The 21,353-nt window shown below is 44.5% G+C and overlaps 1 protein-coding gene across 7 annotated transcripts in view; it reads left to right on the forward strand.

The window, feature by feature from the left end:
• The first annotated feature begins 2,322 nt into the window (after window positions 1-2,322).
• The window catches only part of MOK (MOK protein kinase), a 50,546-nt gene continuing 31,515 nt past the window's right edge, over window positions 2,323-21,353 (forward strand). For 2 of the 7 annotated variants that reach the window (XM_082737514.1, XM_082737515.1), the window contains exon 1: window positions 2,330-2,551. In XM_082737514.1, the coding sequence (XP_082593640.1) occupies window positions 2,545-2,551 (7 nt within the window). In that variant the 5' untranslated portion in view covers window positions 2,330-2,544. Of the gene's footprint in view, window positions 2,552-21,353 lie in introns of all 7 variants that reach the window. The other 5 variants (XM_082737520.1, XM_082737518.1, XM_082737517.1 and 2 more) reach the window with 5 other exon arrangements.

Raw genomic sequence — 21,353 nt, forward strand, 5'->3', positions numbered from 1 at the left:
GCAGCCCCCGCTTGCCCGACGACCCGCGGCGGGCTCGAGCTCCTCTGCAGGATGGTGGCCAACCTGGTTTGTACAATTTCACTCCCAAGAGCCGCAGTGAACTTGCCCGCAATGAAAACGAGCGGGAAATTCCTCGGCCCAGGGCCGTCGGGAACACGGGGCTGGGGCTCCCCCGCCCGAGGCATTCGCCGGCTCCTGGGTTTAGCAGGTGCTCGGAGGCCGTCCCGCCGCGCCCTCTGCCGGCCGCGGGGGGAGAGACGGGTGGGCCGCCCAGGGAGCTCAGAGCCCCAGTGGGTGGAAGCAACAGGTGGAAGAGACAAGAGAAAGAGAAATGTGACAGAGTCCCCAAATAAGAGGAAAGGCCACACGGGGTAAGGAGGGAGAGATCAAATCCCAGCGGTCTGCAGGGATTACATGTGGCTCTTCAGAGCCAAAAAGATAGCACCGTCAACAAAATACCAGCAACGTTGTTTTTTCTTTTTCAATTTGAGATAAAATCCACAAATTATACTTAACCATTTAATATGTGCAATTCGGTAATTATTGGTAGACTTACAAAGTTGTGTAACCACCAGGGTAATCTAATTCCAGAACAATGTCATCACCAGAAAAAAACACCAAAATACCAAAAAATCCTGTCCTCAGGAACCATCACTCCTCCTTCTCCCCACCCCCTAGCCCCTGGCAGCCACTAATCCACTCGCTGACTCTACAGATTTGCCCATTCTCGACTTTTCCAATAAATGGAATCATTTTAAACACATGTGACTTTTAGTGTCTGGCTTCTTTCCCTTAGCATCATGTTTTTGAGACTGCTTAATGGTTACAGGGCTTCTTTCTGGGGTGACGGAGCTATTTTGGAACTAGACAGAGGTCATGGTTACACAACACTGTGAATGTACTAAATGTCACTCTTTAAAATGGTTAATTCTATGTTATAGGAGTTTGACTCCATTTTCAAAAAGAAGCCAAAATGTCAAAGTAGATAGTTGTGATTTGGAAACACCACTTTAGGAATTTCTCTTCTAGGTACACTTGGACATACGGGAAATAATGTATGTACAGGGTTGATCACCGCAGCAATGTTTGAAAGACCAAACTATTGGAAACAACCTGGATATCCATCAGTAGGGGAGCAATTAAATAGGGAATGGTGCAACCATGACACAGAATAGCCACCAAATTTATAAAATAACATAATACATCATACTGTATTTTACATATCATTATATATTAAACATGATAGTCGAAACATTAAATATATATTTTATACAATAATTTAAATAAGTAATATATTTATAAAATTATAATTTATAGTTATCAAAATAATTAAATGTACATTAAATATATTAAAAACATTATTTGAGGAAGGAAAAATAACTTTCTAAACCAAAATGATTTTGGACAGGAAGACGTCAGAGGACGATGGGATGGGCAAAGGGTTGGGCCAGAAGATTTCAGGTGGATGGAGATTGTATATGGGGTGAGAAATGGGGACTTATCCTGTAAACGACAGGCGACTGTGGAGACTTGGTCACCCTGGGGCTGGAAGGAAGAGGCTGGGTCCAGCAAGAGGTGAGGTGGGTAGAAAAAGGTGGAGGGGTGTGCAGGGTGTGCACGAGGTGTCTCGTGGGGACAGGGAGGAAGGAAGGGTTGAGGGTGGAGCGCATCTGAGCAGGTGTTTTGTCCCTGGCCAGGATGCGATCCGGACAGTAGGGGACAGGTAAGAAAGGCTGAGCCACCATTGGAAGCATTCAGGTCTCACTTGCAGTGGCTTCCAGAGGAGAAAGCTTCCGGCTTCCAGAGAAGAATATGTCCTCAAGGAGGGACAAGAGAGAGGGACTGAGAAGCATGAAGGAATTAAAAATTGCACGTTGTCAAGTTTTGATCTTTCCCCGGATCTTAGCAGATATCCTGTGTCCAGGCAAGTGTCAGGGGCAAGGAGATTCCTGTGTAGATGCTCTGTGTGTGGGCACCGAGTTTCTGGAGAAAGATTCCGCGTAGGCCCACAGTTAGATTGCGGGTGTCTTACACAGCCACGCGGGGGCTCAAAGGCGGGCAGACGAGCGGGTGCGGACTGACAGTCACCTAGTGCGTCCCCAGCCTAGTTAAAGCTCCACGGTCGCTCTGGCATTAGGTCTCAAATGGCTGAATTCGCACGCCGGACGGGGATAGCGATGCCGGAGGGCGCCCTGCACTCCTCGAAGGCCGGGAGCCGTCCGGGAAAGCGGCTGGGGCGGTTGCTCAGGCACCAGACCGAGGAGGCGGGTCGCAGTGCGCACGCGCACGCCTGGGGCCGAGGGACGCGGCCGGGCGTCTCGCGCACGCGCGGGCGGCAGCTCGAGGCGTCCGGGACCTGACGGTTGCTAGGGCGACAGGGACACAACATGGCGGCCGTAGCCTAACGCTTTCTGTCGCGGGCCGGCGCGGAGGTCCTAGCTCGGGACCCTGCCTCAGAGGAGTGGAAGCAGGCGGCCGTCCTTTCCGGCCCTTTCTTCTCCGTCCGGTGTCGGCAACGGCTTGCCGTCGGCCTCCGTATCCAGGATGAAGAGTGAGCGGGGGCAGGAGGGGCAGGAGGGGCTGCAGGGGCCCCGGCACGCCTGTGCGGCCACTCGGAGGGCCGGGGCCGGGGGGCCGCCGCGGGTGGGGACTCCCAGCGTCCCGGGGCGGCCGGAGAGGGTGCCCACGGGGTTCGGGGTGGATGTGGGGGCGCGGGGGGCTCCAGCGTCCTCCCGAGTCCCTCTCCTCGCCCTCACCCCCGCAGAGTTCAGTACAAGTTTGAGGGTGTTGTTGTTGTTGTTTTAAAATGCTGGGTGAAAGCCAGATTCTTGGGCATTGGGCAGTGAGGTAGTGAGCGGTCACTGTGCGGCCTCCTGCATTTTCCTGACCTCGGTTCGGGGAACAGCTGGGAGGAAAGCTGGGCTGTTCGTTTTGGGGATCAAGCCGTTCTTATGGGAACCAGTAAAACACTGTGTTTTTATGGGAACTATTTTTATAGGGATTTTGAGACAACCTTTTGGTGAAGTGAGTGTTGCTGGGAAGTTGGGAAAGGAGAGGGTCGTCCTAGAACATATGTGACGGGTACAAAATTTACCTCTACTTGGATCTGTGGACTATTGGGCAGTTCAAAGGCATCCAACTAGAATGGGCTAGTATTCCCCCCCTCCCGTGGAAAAATTAAATTTTATTAGATACAGTTACAATGTAAAATTTGCCTTGAATGCGCAGCATCAGTTAGTGATTGGTTGTGGCACACATTGTGGAACAAAGATATTTAAAATAATTAATTCATCTCAATCGCCCTTTACAAGACATTCTTCTTTTCTTTTGGTAGATATTGCTTACATGTTTATCTTTTTCACTAATGCACCCAAAGCTGTAGTTAGAATACAGGTCTACAAAAGGCTTTACACTTTTACTTGTAGCGTGGACTTGTAGACACATATTTTTTTTTTACGCTGTTCCTTTTTTCCTTCCCAGCTCTTTATTTTGAAAATTTTTGAATCTACATGAAAGTTGCAAGAAGGATTCTCTGAATATTTATAAACCTTTCACTTAGATGCACGTTTTGGCTTTTGTTTGTGTGCTTGCTCACTTGCGCTCTCTAAATCGCATACAGTATTTACTTCCGCCTAATTTTTGAGAGTTAGTAGTGGACACCAGTGCTTTTCACCGCTTTCAGCAAGTATCTGCTAAGAACAAGGACGTTCTCCTACATAATCACAGTATGAATAATGTGTTGGGATAGCATTGTTGTCCAAAATGCAGCCTATGTTTCAAATTTTCCCAGTTATCCCAGTAATATCATTATAGGTGTTTTTATTTTTCCAGAATCCAATCAGAAATCACAAATTGCATTTGGTTGTCTTATCTCTTTGGTCTCCTTTAATCTGGCACAGCGTCCTGCCTTATGTGTCTTTCTTGACTTTTTTAAAGAATTCAAGCCATGTATCTTTCGATTTGGATTTGTCTGATTGTTTCCTTATGATTAGCTTAAATATTGTGGTCAGGACTATGTCAGAGGGGGTGTTGGGTGCTTATCAGTGTGTCCCATCTAGAGTCTGATGTCAGCCTGATGTCAGCATGTCTCAGTTTTGTTTAAGTTAGGTTTGATCATTTGATCATTCCATTTATTCACCTTTGCCTCAAAACCTTTCCTGCTCCTTTCCTAGAGGCAACCACTCTTACAATTTCTTTTACATTTGTATGTTTTTCTTTTACATTTGTATGTTTGTATATATAAATGTGTATCTATATATTTACATAGTAGCATATGTAAATGTGTATTTACCCCCCTTTTATTTTTATTTTTTTTAAGAATTTATTTATTTACTTGACAGAGAGACAGCGAGAGAGGGAATACAAGCAGGGGGAGTGGAGAGGGAGAAGCAAACTCTTCCCTGAGTAGGGAGCCCCATGTGGGACTTGATTCAGTCCCAGGACCCTGGGACCATGACCGGAGCCGAAGGCAAATGCTTAATGACTGAGCCACCCAGGTGCTCCTGTGTGTTTATTTTTTAAAGATTTTTCTTTTTAAGTAATCTCCACACCCAACGAGGGGCTCAAACTCACAATCCCGAGATCAAGAGTCTTGTGCTCGGCTGACTGAGCCAGCCAGGGGCCCCCTCCCCTCTTTTAAACACTAATGTTAGCGCTGCATGTTGTATATTGTAACAAAATACAATACATATTATAAACAAATATTTTATGTAAGTACTTGCATTTTATTTGTATCCTTTAAACCTTTGGGTATTGTTTTATATGTATATATATATATCTAGTAGGTATTATTCAATATGTTCTTTTAGATGGCCCTTTTGGTAGTTTTCAATTAGTTGGTTTAGTGTTACATCTTTATTCTGCCTTCTACCCTAAAATACAGTCCGAGAATTGGGGGGGGGGGGACTATTGTCACCCAGGTGTGAGTACTGATCAGTTAAATGTTTAGCAAATATTTAACAGTGGAGAAAATATTCCGGAACAGGAGGTCACAGAGACAGAGCCGTGGAAATCGAATGAATAGAAAAAGCGAGTAATGGGGAAAATGGATTCCTAGCTTGGGGTCAAAGAGTGGGGGCAGATATATCAGCTTATCATGCTGGCCTTTATCTTATGGTTTTCTAGGTGTATGTTCTACTTTATTTTCTAGACATTGCCCCGTGTTTAGGGACGTGTTAATCATTGATCCCTTCTCCCTTTTGTTTTGCATCATAGGCAGTTGTCGGGAGGAGGGAGAAACTCAGTGAGCTGTTGAGAGCATGGGCTTTAAAGCCAGGCAGACATGGCAACCTCCTGCAGGATACTGACCTTTCTTAAACTGGTTTTCTGGTTATTTATTGTTTCCCGACAAATCACCCCCAACGTAGTGGCTTAACATAACATCTTAATCTCTCTCAAGGTTCTGGGTAGCCTGGATTCAACTAGGCAGGCTTCACCTAGAGTCTCTCATACACTCGCAGTCAGATTCTGGCTGGGCTGGAGTCCTCCCATAAGTTTCTTGGGCACCTGGGTCGCTCTGTTGGTTAAGTGTCTGCCTTTAGCTCAGGTCATGAATTCAGGGTCCTGGGATCGAGCCCCGCATCGGGCTCCCTGCTCAGCGGGAGGCCTGCTTCTCCCTCTCCCACTCCCCCTTCCTGTGTTCCCTCTCTCACTGTCTCCCTGTCAATAAAAAAAACCCAAAACCTTTCTCACTCACATGCCTGGCGATTGATGCTGGCTGCCCACTGGGACCGTGGCCTGTCCTGTCAGCCAGAACACTACTGTTTCCTCATGGCTCGGCCTTCCTCCCAGGGTGGCAGTTGGGTTCTGAGGATCAGCATTCCAAGGTGGGAGATGGAAGCAGCGTTACCTTCTCTGACCTCGCATCCCCCCGGGTTGGAGGGTAGAGAACGCGGGTCCCACCTCTTGATGGGGGAGTGGCATCATTCTAAGATGAGTGTGTGGGCTGGGATATCTAGCAGCTGCCCTCTTGCGAAAGTAAAATCTTCCAGGGCACTTGGGTGGCTCAGTCAGTTAAGTGTCCAACTCTTGATTTTGGCTCAGATCACGGTCTCAGAGTCGTGGGATGGAGCCGCGTCTCGGACTCCGCACCGTGCGTAATGGATCCTGCTTAAGATTCTCTCTCTCCCTCTCTCCCTCTCCCTCTCAAAAAAAAAAAAAAAAAGGAACGGGCATAATAATACCTATTTTATAGGAGTGTGTCAAAGATTAAATGAGCAACTGTGTAAAGCTCATAGCCTACCTAGCGTCTGGTTAAGTGGTAAATTATAAGTGAATTATTATTTGCTATCCCAGTGGATGGAAGGTGGGGAATAAAAGGGGAAAGAAAGACAGATCCCTGCTTTGGAAAAAAATCTACCCTTATCTAACCCAGTGGGAGTGCCAACTTTTTTACTGTCTGAACTTTTTAATGCATTACTCAAAACATACCTATAAAAAGAGAAAAAGTCCTACACATTCTGAAGGCATCACAGTTTCCAATTATATCACAGAGAATTTTTTAAATTATGTGTTGTCACTGCAGAGGTTTAAACTTTGTGTGTCTCATAAATGCATTTTTTATAGACTCAGAGTCGCAAGGTACTGCAAATAATCTTGTTTTATTCTTTCTCCCTAGTGTGCATCTCACCTTTGGTTTTTATAAATAGATGCATCAACTAGCAGCTTTTTCTCTTTATATTAAAACAAAATTAAGTAAAAGTAATACTGGCTTTGTGATAAATTGAAACAGTGACAGGTTTTAAGTGGGTCTCAGGACCCTCCCCTACTTGACAGGGCCAGTCCTGGTTAACATTTTCCCAGATGTGGGGTGCCTGGGTGGCTCAGTCAGTTAAGCGTCTGACTCTCAGTTTTGGCTAGGGTCACCATCGCTGGGTTGTGGGACTGAGGCCCAGATCAGACTCTGCAGTCCGTGGGGAAGGCTTGAGATCCTCTCTCTCCCTTTCCCTCTGCTTCTCCCCCTGATCCCCATTGTGTGCTCTGGCTCTCTCTCTCTCTCTCAAATAAATAAAATCTTTTTAAATAGATACATTTTCTTACGTGTACTCCCATAAATTTTCTGAGCACATTCTGTGTGTGTGTGTGTATATATATATATATATATATATATACATAGGTGTGGTGTGTGTGTGTGTGTGTGTCTATGCATGAATATGTATTTGTCCTGTAAACAGATTCCCCAAACTGTATGGGATTCTATTAAATATGTTGCACTGTAACTTGCTGGATTCTTCAATAAAGGTGTTCGAACATAGATTTTTTTTTTCAGTTATTCTTCACGTTTATCAGGGGTTAACATTCCTAGCAGTGGATTTACTTCATTAAAGCATGTAATTTTTTTAAAAGATTTTATTTATTTATTTATTTGTCAGAGAGAGAGAGAAAGAGAACACAAGCAGGCAGAGCGAGCGGCAGCAGAGGCAGAGAAAGAAGCAGGCTCCCCGCTGAGCAAGGAGCCCAATGTGGGACTCCATCCCAGGACCCTGGGATCATGACCTGAGCCAAAGCCAGCCGCCTAACCAACTGAGCCACCCAGGCATCCCAAAGCATGTAATTTAAATGAAAAATTTTTGTCAGTTATGAATAACTCTATGTCCTTTTGTGTTTCATGATGTTTGGTAATTTGGGTCACAATTTTCCTCCCTACACCAAGTAATTAATTGGGTACAGCCATCTTCATCGAAGGTTCTTGACCTTGTTTTATTTATTTTATTTATTTAAGATTTTATTTGTTTGGGGACGCCTGGGTGGCTCAGTTGTTTGGACAACTGCCTTTGGCTCATGTCATGATCCCAGAGTCCCGGGATCGAATCCCTAATCAGGCTCCCAGCTCCACGGGGAGTCTGCTTCTCCCTCTGACCTTCTCCTCGCTCATGCTCTCACTGTCTCTCTCTCTCAAATAAATAAATAAAATCTTTTAAAAAAATCTTAAAAAAAAAAAGATTTTATTTGTTTGACAGAGAAGGAGATAATGAGAGAGAGAGAGAGCACAAGCAGGTGCAGTACCAGGCAGAGGGAGAGAGAGAAGCAGGCTCCCCACTGAGCAAGGAGCCAGGTGTGGGACTCGACCCCAGGACCCAAGGGAACATGACCTGAACCCAAGGCAGACATTTAACCAACTGAGCCACCCAGGTGCCCCGACCTTGTTTTAGCAATTTGGTTTGAATTATTTAGTTTCTTAAAGAGAATTGAGATTAGAGCCTGAATCCTCTTCCTCCTAACTCTGGTTGAGAGTGTCCTCCGTAATTAACCTCCCCAATTCTTTTCATCCCTCCACTGGTGAAGTCCCATAGTTTATGCCTATCACCTGCCTAGATTAAGATCTTTTTAAAAAATTTTATTTATTTGGGGGGGCAGGGAGAGAGGGAGAGAGAGAGAAAGAGAGAGAAAGCACAAGCAGGGGGAGGGTCAGAGGGAGAGGCAGGCTCCCTGCTGAGCTGGGGCTCCATCCATGAACTGAGCAGAGGCACGATACCTTTGGTTAAGATCTTTAGAAGCAGTCCTCAAATACAAATGTTTGGATTTGGGCATTACAAGTGTTCCTTTTCACAAAAAGTGAATTTGACCTCCATTTTCATGCATTAAATAGGGCTTAAATTCCACTTGAAGAAGACTTGGTTTATTAAAAATGAATAGACTATTAAGTAATGCAAAGAGTCTTGTTTACCTTCCTCTTTCTACCCTTTCATACAGCTATATTATTTAACTCCTGTTTGTCCTTGAGTCTGTGTGGGTTTGGGTTTTTTTTGGGGGGGGTGACTCTTTATTTTGTCTATTCCCCATAATGTGGGGCAGGATTTTTGTTTTGATTTGTTTTTCACTAGCACAGTTCTGTACCCTTCTTAGCTGTGTGTTGTGCTTAGTGTAATTCTTAATGTTCCTCATCTGACTTTAAAGGCGTGTGAAAATATGCTAGATCCTGTTGGAGAGAATAGGAAGTTATTTTCCTAGGTGTTTTTTCATAAGGGTGTTTCCTCTTTTTCTCTCCCCTAACTTTCATTCTTGTTTTATACCCAGCCCTTCTGCCTATTGAAAGAGTCGTTAGGGAAATAAGTGCTCCTTTATCCACCATGGCCATTTCCAGAGCCCCAGCTGGGTTAATCACTTGCTGGTTATGATGGTCTGGAGCCGGCCAGGGATGCTGGCACGCATGGGGAGTATCTACTTAAACCACTTCGAAGTGTATGGTTGACTGGTGTGGTTTTGGTTGTTTTTTAAGTAAGTCTGCCTGTCTGTGATGAAACACAAATTAGGATGTATTGTGTGAAATTTCTCTTCTCCAGGCGCCTGGGTGGCTCAGTTGATTAAGCATCTGCCTTTGGCTTAGGTCATGTTCCTGGGGTCCTGGGATCGAGTCCCACATTTGGCTTCTGGCTTAGCGGGGAGCCTGCTTCTCCCTCTCCCTCTGCCTGCTACTCTATCTACTTGTGTTCTCTCTCTCTCTCTGTCAAATAAATAAATAAATAAAAATTCTTTAAAAAAATAAAATAAAATTTCTCTTCTCTTCTCAAACTGAATTCCTCAGTCCATAGCCCAGCTTTCAGTAACTGCCTTTCATCCCTCCCATGAACTTATGTCTGTCTCCCTTTAAACTGCTGTTATAGTATCTAGACAGTTCATTTTGAGCTCATGTTTCTGTTGGTGATTAGCCCACATGTTAACTGATTTCTTAAACCTCCTGATAACGTCCATACCCACACACATTTAAGGTAATGTTTATTCGTTGTGAACATTGAAAAATATAGAAAAGAATAATGAGGAGGACTAAAGTCATTGCTAGTCCCACCCAGACATAGATACTTTAAGGTATTTTACATATTTTGAGCTCCTGGGTGACTCAGTTCGTTAAGCGTCTAACTCTTGATTTCTGCTTGTCATGATCTCAGGATCATGAGATCAAGCCCCACATCAGGCTCCGTGCTTAGTGAGGAGCCTGCTTGAGATTCTCTCTCTCCCTCTGCCCCTCCCTCACCCCCATGTGCTCATTCTCTCTCCCTCTCAAATAAATAAATAAATCTTTAAAAAATATTTTATGGGGGCACCTGGGTAGCTCAGTCAGTTAAGTGTCCGACTCTTGGTTTCAGCTCAGGTCATGATCTCAGGGTCCTGGGGCTGAGCCCTATGTCAGGCTCTGCACTTAGCGTGGGGTCCACTTGTTTCTCTCTCCCTCTCCCTCTGTCCCTCCCAAGAGCTTGTGCTCTTGCTTTAAAATAAGTCAATAAATCTTTAAAAAAAGAAAGTATTTTATGTATTTATACCCATTCCCTTTCTTGCGTGTATGTGTATTTGTGTGATTGTTACCATCTTTTTCTCACTTAAATTATAGGTGAACATTTTCCTATATCATTACATATTATTTGAAAGAATGATTTTTTTTTAAAGATTTTATTTATTTATTTGACAGACAGAGATCACAAGCAGGCAGAGAGGCAGGCAGAGAGAGGGAGAGGAGGAAGCAGGCTCCCTGCTGAGCAGAGAGCCCAATGCAGGGCTTGATCCCAGGGCCCTGGGATCATGACACGAGCTGAAGGCAAAGGCTTAACCCACTGAGCCAGGTGCCCTGAAAGAATAATTTTAATGGCTACATAATATTTCAGCTTGTGGTTGAAACTATTATTAGATCATTCCTTGATGTTAGGTATTTAAGCTGGTTTGTACAGTAAGTGGATACTTTGCTTGATAAGAAACCTCCAGGCTGGTTTCTAAAGCGCCTCTACCATTTTCTGTCCCCATTATCCATGTATGAGAGATCTGCTGAGTCTGCATCTTCACTAGCTCTTGGCATTTTCAGTGTTTTAATTTTAGCCATTCTAGTGGAGGTGCTTTCACAAGTTTTAAGAGCTGGTTGTTCCCACTTGGTTAAACCACCCTCTCATGTTGTAAAAGGCACGAAGTTACAGCTCAGCGTAGGCGACATCAGGGAATACTGAGTGACCAGCTCGCCGGAGGGACTGGCGGTACCAGAAGTCTGAAAGTTAGCAGAGCAGGAGAGACCAAGCAGTACTCAGGTCATTGATGATGAGGGGTCAGCCACCAGCAACTGGAGTTTGTGTGTTCACTGTTCCTCACCCCAGAGGATGTGTCCCTATATCGTTGGCAGCAGGGTTCCCAAATTCTGCCTTTCGGGACCTTGTTAGCTTTTGAAAAGGATCTGTTGCCAAGGTGAGTGCTCCAGTAAGTGCATCAGCGTGACTTCACCCGCATCCTCTTGGCAGTGTTCTGCTCCTGGGGGACAGCAGCGGTAGTGTAGGCGGGAAACGGCTTCTCCAGTCAGACTGCCTGCTTTTAAAGCCCTGCCCTGCTGTTTATTGATGTGACCTCGAGCAGGCTGCTTAACCTAATTTGTAAGATAGGGCTGATGGGGTACCCTGTTGGGTGGGATTGTTGAAATGATTAAGTGTAAAATGGTGCCTGACTCCTAGTACTCAGAGCTTGGTGTTTAATAAACACCATTCTCTTATAAAAGGCATCTTGGAGAAATGGCTGATCCTCAGACTGAGACAGGAAATACACAGGATTCTGTAGTACCAGGAAGTAAGAAAATACTCAAAAACAAACCCTTTATTGATGGGGCATGTCAGAGGGACACAGGAACAATTGTGAATGAGCTCCCAGTGGCCAAACCTGGAACAATTTAAGCAGCAAAATAAAATAGTATTGGATAATCCCAAAGCATAAAATAAATATCTATGGGTTCATATAATATAAATGATTAATTAGAATAGACAAACTTCTCGTATAGAGAAGTTTATTTATATAGAAGAATTCCAAAGGGGCGCCTGGGTGGCTCGTGGGTTAAGCCTCTGCCTTCGGCTCAGGTCATGGTCTCGGTCCTGGGATCGAGGCCCTGATCGGGCTCTCTGCTCAGCGGGGAGCCTGCTTTCCCCTCTCTCTCTGTCTGCCTCTCTGCCTACTTGTGATCTCTCTCTCTGTGTCAAATGAGTAAATAAAATGTTTAAAAAAAAAAGGAATTCCAAATAATTTAAATGGATGCTCTGTCCTCACAGGAATATTATTTCCCACTCAAAGTGCAGAATATGTGTGGTAAATTTTCCCAAAGAGTACAGTATAGAAGGGGGGAGGGAAAAAGTCACTTTACAGGGGAGAAAACTGACAAGACCTCAGCCTGTTGATTGAGGTCAATGTCAATGGTGACAAGCCACGCTGATGACATGGGCCTCGATATGATGTGCCAATATGGCACCACAGTACTCTGGTCTTCTTCCCCAAACCCATAGCCTGAGTCTAATGAGGAAGATGATGACAGATTCCAGTACAAGGACATCTTAGAAAATACCCGACCATTGACTTCAAAACTGTCCATGTCACAAACCCAAGGAAGGTCTGCGGAACTGCCGCAGCCATGAGGGGCTAAGGGTGTAGGATGACTAGCTGTGAAGCAGTGGCCTAGATGGGGTCCTGGGACAGAAGAGGATACTGGGTAAAAACTGAGTGATCTGAATAAAGCATCAACTTTAGTTAATGTGTCGAGGACCCCTAGCTGTCTCAGTCGATAAAGGGTGCGACTCTTAATCTCGGGGTTGGAAGTTTGAGTTCCACGTTGGGTGTAGAGATTGCTTAAAAAATAAAATCTTTAAAAGAAATAATGTATCAGTATGGGCTCATTTATGACAAATGTAAGCTGTTAATAGTAGGTGAGGGGCACCTGGGGGGCTCAATGGGTTAAGCCTCTGCCTTCGGCTCAGGTCAAGATCTCAGGATCCTGGGATCAAGCCCTGCATCGGGCTCTCTGCTCGGCAGGGAGCCTGCTCCCCACCCCCCTGCCTGCCTCTCTGTCCACTTGTGATCTCTCTCTCTCTGTCAAATAAATAAATAAAATCTTTAAAAAACAGTAGGTGAAACTGGATATGAGGTATATGGGGATTTCTATATTATCTGTGGATTTTTCTGTAAATCTAAGACTATTCTAAGGTTAAAAGTTTATTTTTAAAAATGGTGCTTGTGTTGGAGAGGATGTGGAGAAAGGGGAACCCTCTTACACTGTTGCTGGGAATGCAAGTTGGTGCAGCCACTTTGGAGAACAGTGTGGAGACTCAATAGAGCTTCCCTGTGACCCTGTAATTACACCACTGGGTATTTACCCCAAAGATATAGATGTAGTGAAAACAAGGTCCATCTGTACCTGAATGTTCATAGCAGCAATGGCCACAATAGCCAAACTCTGGAAAGAACCGAGATGCCCTTCAGCGGACAAATGGATAAGGAAGATGTGGTCCATATATACAATGGAGTATTGTGCCTCCATCAGAAAGGGTGAATACCCAACTTTTGTATCAACATGGATGGGACTGGAGGAGATTATGCTGAGTGAAATGAATCAAGCAGAGAGAGTCAATTATCATATGGTTTCACTTACTTGTGGAGCATAAGGAATAACATGGAGGACATCGGGAGATGGAGAGGAGAAGGGAGTTAGGGGAAATCAGAGGGGGACATGAACCATGAGAGACTGCGGACTCTGAGAAACAAACTAAGGGCTTTGGAGGGCAGGGGGGGATTAGGGGTTGGGTGAGCCTGGTGGTGGGTATTGTGGAGGGCATGTATTGCATGGAGCACCGAGTGTGGTGCATAAACAGTGAATTCTGGAACACTGAAAAGAAATTAAAAAAAAAAAAAAACAGGGATTGTGAGAATGAAAAAAGAATGGTGCTTAACATATGGTAACAGCACAGCAATGGTAGCTATGATCACCTAACTTGGTTTTGTTTGTTTTTTATGTTTCCGGGGATCTGCCTGTGGGTAAGGCTGAATTTACCTTATGCATCCTTTCTTGGCATGTGATTGGGAAAAACATATCCTAAAATACAGCTTATTGAAGGACTATAAAACTTCTAGAAGATAATTTAAGGAGTCTTCTGGCCACTTTATCCTCCTCATCCTCTTCATCTCACTGTTGCATTTATATGGATGGTCTGACTTGGGAAAGGAAGTATCTAAGAGACAAGAGGTCCCTCTCAATGGGATTGGAGATACCCAATATTTAAAGATTCATTTGTTTTGAATGTGAGGACGCACACATGCGTGGGTGAGGTGGGGAGATGTGAGAGGCAGAGGGAGAGGAAGAGAGAAACTTTAGCGGACGCTGCTGAGTGCAGAGCCTTGCCTGAGGCTGGATCCCACAACCCTGAAATCAGGACCTGAGCCGAAACCACGTATCTGATGCTTAAGCAAGTGCGTCACCTGCGCGCCCTGGGGATACTCAGTGTAAAGATGGGGATGAATAGAAAAGGATTGGTTGCCCGCTGGTCAATAGTCATAATTTTGTGATTCCCTTGTCAGTGGTGTTCCTCCCACCCTATGTGTCCGGGGGACTATAGGAATATTAGAATAAGGCACATGACCAGGCATTTTCTCGGATTCATTTGTTGAGTGCACAGGGCACAAAGAGAACAGATTGTAGACCTTCCCCTTTAAGGGGTTTCGGGCCTTCCTGGGAGAATTGCGAAGTGGAACATGAGCCTTTCCGTAACAGAGGAGCCGGTGCCTTCAGAATGAGGGAAAAACATCTGTTTTAAGGCCCACTAGGTGGGTCCCACAGATTAGAATCTAAAGCACCACGTGCTCAATAATATACACGGGCGCTTACTAGGTTGACCTTTATTTTTTATTGTTTAAAGATTTTATTTATTTTAGATAGCACACAAGCAGGAGGGGGACAGGGAGAGAGAATCTGAAGCAAGCTCCACGCTAAGTGCAGAGCCCGACATGGGCGCGATCCCACAAACCTGAGATCACAAGATGAGCCAAAACCAAGAGTTGGATGCTTGACTGCACCACCAGATGTCCCTAATCTGACCTTAATATTATCTACACACAAGTGTGTGGCCCTCCCTCTCTTTTATTGAAGAAAAGGACCCAACATGAGGGACATGAGGAACATACTGTAAGTCTTCCAGGTGAGGGTTATGTCTTACTGATCTCTGTGTCCGCAGCACGTGGCACCGTGCCTGGTGCGTAGCAGATGCCAAATAAATCTTGCTTGACATCCACAGGAGGTGGTCATACCTCCAGGATGTTTGACTTATTTAGCCTGAAGTGTGAATAAATAGCGTTGGGGAAGAGGGTTCCCAAGACCACCCCTAGTTTCTGTGATTTGCTAGGATGACTCACAGGACTCAGGATCTGGTTTTACTCAGAGCTATGATTTACTACAGTGAGAGGACATACAGCAAGATGAAGAAGGAAAAAGGTTCATGTAGCAAAGTCTAGAGGACAGAGATAGAGACAGAGAGAACATGAGCGGGGAGGTGGGGGGAGAAGCAGAAGGAGGAGCAGAGGGAGGGGAGAAGCAGACTCCTCACTGAGTTAGGGGAGCCCGCCTTGGGGCTCAACCCCAGGACCTTGGGATCACGACTCCTAAGGGAATAGTCTTAAAATAATAATACCCTGTTGCCCGAAACTTGCCTTGTTTTTCTGGTTGTTTGTTTCTGTCTTGGTGTTATATAATGGCAGGACTAAGGTGACCTTTGAACAACACAGGTTTAACTGTGGGTCCACTTATACATAAAGTGAACACGCCCGTGTTACTACCAGTAACTACCGCACTACCAGGATCCTGGGAGTCCCCTTGGGTCCGTTCCAGTGACACCACCTCCCAAGGGTAACCAGTGTTCTGACTTTCCATGCCAAAAATTTGTCTGTTTGAATATCTTTTTTGTTTGTTTGTTTGAATATCTTTATTGAGATATAATTTACATACTATAAAGTTCACCCATTTGAAATGTACAATTCAGTGATTTTAGGTATTTTTACTGAGTTGTCCAACAGCCATCGTGCAATTCTCTGATAGCGTTTTCCTTGTCCCCCGGAGGCATCCGTCCCCTTTAGCAGTCACTCCCCATTCCCCACCACCCTTCAACCCAGGAACCCCTAATCTACTCCTTGTGCATATGGATTTGCCTCTGCAGACCATTCCATATAAATAGCTTTTTGTGTCTGGCTTCTCTCATAATGTTTTTAAGGTTCATGCATGATGTAGCTTGTGTCAGGATGTCATTCCTCCTATGGCTGCATAATACTTCCCTTTGTGGGTAGACCATGCTTTGTCGATCCGTTCATTAGCTGGTGGACATTTGGGTTGCTTCTCCTTCGGCTGCTAGGAATAATGCTTCTGTGAACATTTGTGAACGGGTTATTATTTGGATGTAAATGACCATTTCTCTTGAGTATATTCTTAGAAGTAGAATTGGTGGGTCACAGAGTGACTCTGTTTCACATCGTGAAGAATTGCTGAACAGTTTTGCACAGTGGCCACACCATTTTCCACTCCCACCAGCCCTGGGCCCCCCTTCTCCACACCCTCGCCAACACTTGTTAGCTTACGTTTTCATTCTAGCTGTTCTAGTGGGTGTGAAGGGGTATCTTACGTTTTGTTATTTTAAATTTTCTCATAAATTATTTTTATTTCACGGATTGCCATTTGCTTTAAGATGGTATTAAACAAAATGCTTAGTTTTTAATTTCATAATCCATTTTCCTTAAAGGAACCATGAGAGAAACATCACATTTTCCCTTAAATTTTTTTAATTGATTATTTCTTTGAAAAGCAATACCAGTACAAAGTATAACTTTAAAAGAGCACGGATGGTCATATGGGGAAAAGTGGGGCTCCTCTCAGCTCCTGTCCCCAGTCATCTAGATTTCCTCCCCTGAGGTGACCACTGTTGGCGCTTTCTTATGTTCCTTCCAGTTCCTTCTGTGTGTAGATGAGTTGTAATAAATTGTCTCAAAGTCAATGGCTTAAAAAAACACAAATTTATTATATTAGAGTTCTAGAGGTCAGAAGTGTGAAAAGGGTCTCACTGGGCTAAAATCAAGTTGTTGGCAGGCCTGTGTGCCTTCTGGAGACTCTGGAGGAGAGTCTGTTTCTGGGCCTTTTCCAGCTTCTAGAGGCCACATGCGTTCCTAGACTTACAGCCCTTCCACATCTTCTAGTCTCTGACTCGGTCCTCTCTGCCGCCTCCTGCTGCTTGTAAGGACCTTGTCACTACAAGGCCTACCTGCTAAGTTTAGGATCATTTTCTTATTTTAAGGTCAGCTCATTGGCAACCTTAACATTTCCTTCTGCTGTCTTAATTCCCTCTTGTCATGCAGCCTAACATTCACAATTTCTAGGGACATGGACACTGTTGGGAGGCCGTTCTGCTGGATACTGGGGGTATACTTTTCTTTCTTTCCTTTTTTTTTTTTTTTTTAACAAAAGTTAACATAGTTGACATGCTGTTCCTTAATTTGTCTTTTTTGTTTAATAATATATCTGAAAAGGTTCTTCCCTGTCAGAAGCTACAGAGCTACCATATTCCTTATATCTGCTATAAACAGTCCTTTGTATGGCATTTTCATAGTTGACTTAGCCATTTTTTTATAGTGTTTTTTCAGGTGCTGGAGTTTTATGTGTTTATGTAGTCAAGCAGATCAGTCTTTTCAGAGCGAGTGCTACTGTTGTTAAACTTAGAAAATATTTACTTTTAATGGAAAAAAAAAGTTTTCCTTAGATTAAAAAAATACTGGTTATGTTCTGTTTGTATCTTGGGGCTGCCACAAGTTTGGGGACTTCATACAACAGAAATGTATTCTCTGCCAGTTCTGGAGGCCAGAAGTCTGAAATCAAGGTGTCAGCAGGACTGTGCTCTCTCAGATCCTTCCTCCCCCGTTCCAGCTTCCAGAGGCTTCTGGCGCTCTGCGTCTGTCTTCACATGGCCGCCTCTTCTATGTGTGTGTCTCTCTCCCTTTTTTTATTGTTGTGAAAAACAATGACATGAGTTCTACCCTCTTAATAAACCTTTAAGTGTATAGAATTGCTAAATGTGCATGTTATTGTACAACAAACCTCTAGAACTTTTTTTACCCAGCATGACTAAAACTCCATACCTGCTGAATCACAATTCCCCAGGCCCTGGCAACCACTATTCTGCTCTCTCTCTGTGTCTCTTATAAGGACTTGCCATTGGATCACTTGGGTAATCCAGAATGTTCTCATTTCAACATCCTTCACTTAATTATACCTGCAGAGACCTTCCAAATAAGGTAACAGTCACAGGTGCCAGGGGTTAGGAAGAAGGCCTATCTATTTAGGGTACTCTCAGTGCTTTCTAGCTCCCTCCTTAGAAGTCCTCTTTTGAAAATAAATTTTTGTGAGCAACTTAAACAATTGTTTCTTCAGTCTTCCCCTGCACAAGTTGCTGACGTCTCCCAGATGCACAGCAGTCACAGGTCCTTATTTCCTCCCGTGGTAGCCATTATGGCATGGTGGCGGTGTGTGGCATTTTGAATGGTAATAACATGGGGAGATGCTGTTCTTGGGGAGAAGCATTTTTTCTAATTTCTACAAATACGTAATTACAAATAGGATTTTCTCATCTCATGTGGCCTGAAGCTAAGATATTTGAAAATGTGCACTGAAATTGTTATTTTGAGTAAGATTGAAAGGTAGCAGTGAAGTCAATATGACATATATAGGAATACTTACAGGCAAGAACAATACCATACCATGTACGGTCTCAGTAACAGTGGCTGCCGTGAGTATTAACCCTGTAATGAGCTGTTGGGGGAAGCACTTTGCTCTATGCCCTGAGCTTCCCTGCAAGTTCTTGCTGAGTATGCCAGATGGCAAGCTTATCCGTCTCTGAGCTGCTTGCCCAAGAAGGGCTGGGCCACTGGCCCTGGGTTCCTCTCCAGTAAAGCAGTCGGTTGCATGTACACATGTCATCTGGGCCCATCGTGTCACCACCATGAGACTTCGGCTCTACTGTGAGTGATAAGGTCCTTCGTCTCTGATGCAAGACGCTGTGTCTTCCGCCAGTTCTCATGAAACAGGAGCTGGCTAATTTGGTAACTTATAATTAAGTAAAATCTCAGACAGGGAGAAGTTTGTTCTGAAAAATTAGGCACAGGCTGAATTTTTGTAACTAAAGTCACTGAATATTGAATGACAAGATGATTTTTTTTTTTTTTAAGTGAACTCCATGCCCAGCATAGAGTCCAGTGTGGGGCTTGAACTCACAACCCTGATATCAAGACCTGAGCTGGGATCAAGGGTTGTAGGCTCCACTGACCAAGCCAGCCAGGTGCCCCCAAAAGATGACTTTTCTGTGAAATCTTATAAATACAAATTCTCAAAAGTCTCTCATTGCTTCTGTTTTATGACATGATATTTATATATCAGGTATATTAAGGTAATGCTCCTGAGGTGCTATAACGGATACATAAAACCCCGAGTTTCCAGTGCTTTCACAAGAGAGGTGTTTTTCACGCTCACGTCAAGTCCTATGTGGGTGCTCCCCATCGGGAGTCTTTCCTGGTAGCTTTTCCATCATCTCTATCTGCTAAGGTTTCCCGGGGGCTCATTTCTCTCCTGGCTGGTCAGAGGGGTGTGAGCTTGTGTGGGGAGGGGGGTCGCATGGGGGCGTTTTGGTTTTTCCTTTTTTCTGCCTGCTGTCTTGGTGCGCGCTGTGACTGCCGCAGCAACTGCCATTTCCTCTGCTTTTATTTTGTTATTCTGACTTTTTATTATGGACAGCTGCAAGCATGCCAGAGGTAGAGAAAATAATACAGTGAGCCCTCCTGTGTACCATTACCTAGTTTCTACAGTGATGACATTTTGCCATTCTTATCCCTGCCTGGAGTCTATAGTTTTTATTGTTGCTTTTTAATAAAATGGTGCTGTCATTATGGAAAATATCTAACTTAGGTGTGGAGACACTGGTAACCTTACCCCTCAGAGCACTAAATGTATTATTATCTTAAAGGGAATAATATTCTGTGTCAATTTTTTTTTTTTTTTGAGAGGAAGAGAAAGATAGAGAGAGGGCAGAGGGAAAGAAATTCTCAAGTAGTTTGACATGGGGCTCCATTCCACCACCCTGAGATCACGACCCAAGCCAAAACCAAGAGTTTGACATTTGATGGACTGAGCTGCCCAGGCACCCCTAATCTGGGTCATTCTTTTAAATATATTCAATATATTCCATTATATGGATAAACTGTACATAATTTATCTAGTTCCACATGGGGGGGGCAACAGTTTTTCCCTATTAATATAATGTTAAACTAACATACCTACTTGAGCAAGTGTTTTTCTCCACTTGGAATTGCTGTGTCAGAGGGTATGGATGTCTTACAGATGGAACGGGTATGTCAGACTGCCCTCCAAGTGACTGTCCCCATGTACATGTTCAGCAGTGGCCAGTGGGAACGTACAGGAGCATTTTATTTTTTATTCATTTTATTTATTTATTTATTTATTTATTTTAAAAGTTTATTTATTTGACAGACAGAGATCACAAGTAGGCAGAGAGGCAGGCAGAAAGAGAGGAGGAATCAGGCTCCCCACCTCCCAGAGAGCCCAATGCCAGGCTCGATCCTAGGACCCTGAGATCATGACCTGAGCCGAAGGCAGAGGCTTTAACCCACTGAGCCACCCAGGCGCCCCCACAGGAGCATTTTAAAGCAAATCTCACACACCTTATTATTTAACCTGGCAGTATTTCAGTATTTCTTGCTAATAGAGAATTTTTTTCATTTTTATACATATTTCTAAGAAACATTATTACTTCTAAAAAAAAACACTGTCTTTTATCACTGGTTTGTTCAAATCAGAACTCATGTGGGCATTACAGATGTGTCCTATCCAAGAGAGGTGTTGGAGGGGGCGGCCTCCTTTGGGGCTGTGCTGTTGTACAAGTCTGCTCTGTGCTCGTGTAGGTCTGGGACCCAGAGGTGGTGGTCTGTTTAACAGGTTCTGATCTGTTTGCTTCTGGTCAGCTCCATACTCCTGGTTCTTTCCTAGACACAGTTCGAAAGGCTGCCCTGTTTTGGGCCTTGCATTCTGTGTCTCGTCCCGATCTCCAGGCCCTCCCTTCAAGCTCCCCCAAATCAGTGCCTGGCTGGGGTGGGGAGTAGCTGCCTTTCTGTGATCTTGGTGCCATGCTGAACCTTTTGTGCAACTGGGAAGTCTCACAGACTGCTTCTGTCAACATATTTTACTATCTTACTCTTCTCTTACTTGGACTGAAGAAAATTTTTCAACCCAGTAAGACTTTTTCCTTTTGGGTTTTTCTCGTTCCTTCCATCTCTGCTTGAAAAGTAGCATTTGTGCGCTGAGCTCGTTGTTGTCTGGAACCCTTTTGCCGAGGCAGTCAGTAGTCAACATTGCCCCACCTCCCTGGCCCTTCGCACTGCTTTCCAGAGGCCTGCAGGCTGGGGAGACACTGCTGCATGCCAGGCAGCAGTCACCGCAGGAGGGACTTGGGTCCTCAGCGTGGCACACCAGACTCCCCAGCACCCCAGCCTGCTGTCTGCCACCTGACTGTATTTCTTACATTTTTTGTTCCCGG

Source organism: Mustela nivalis (assembly GCF_964662115.1).
Source record: "Mustela nivalis genome assembly, chromosome: 6".
Lineage (NCBI taxonomy): Eukaryota > Metazoa > Chordata > Mammalia > Carnivora > Mustelidae > Mustela > Mustela nivalis.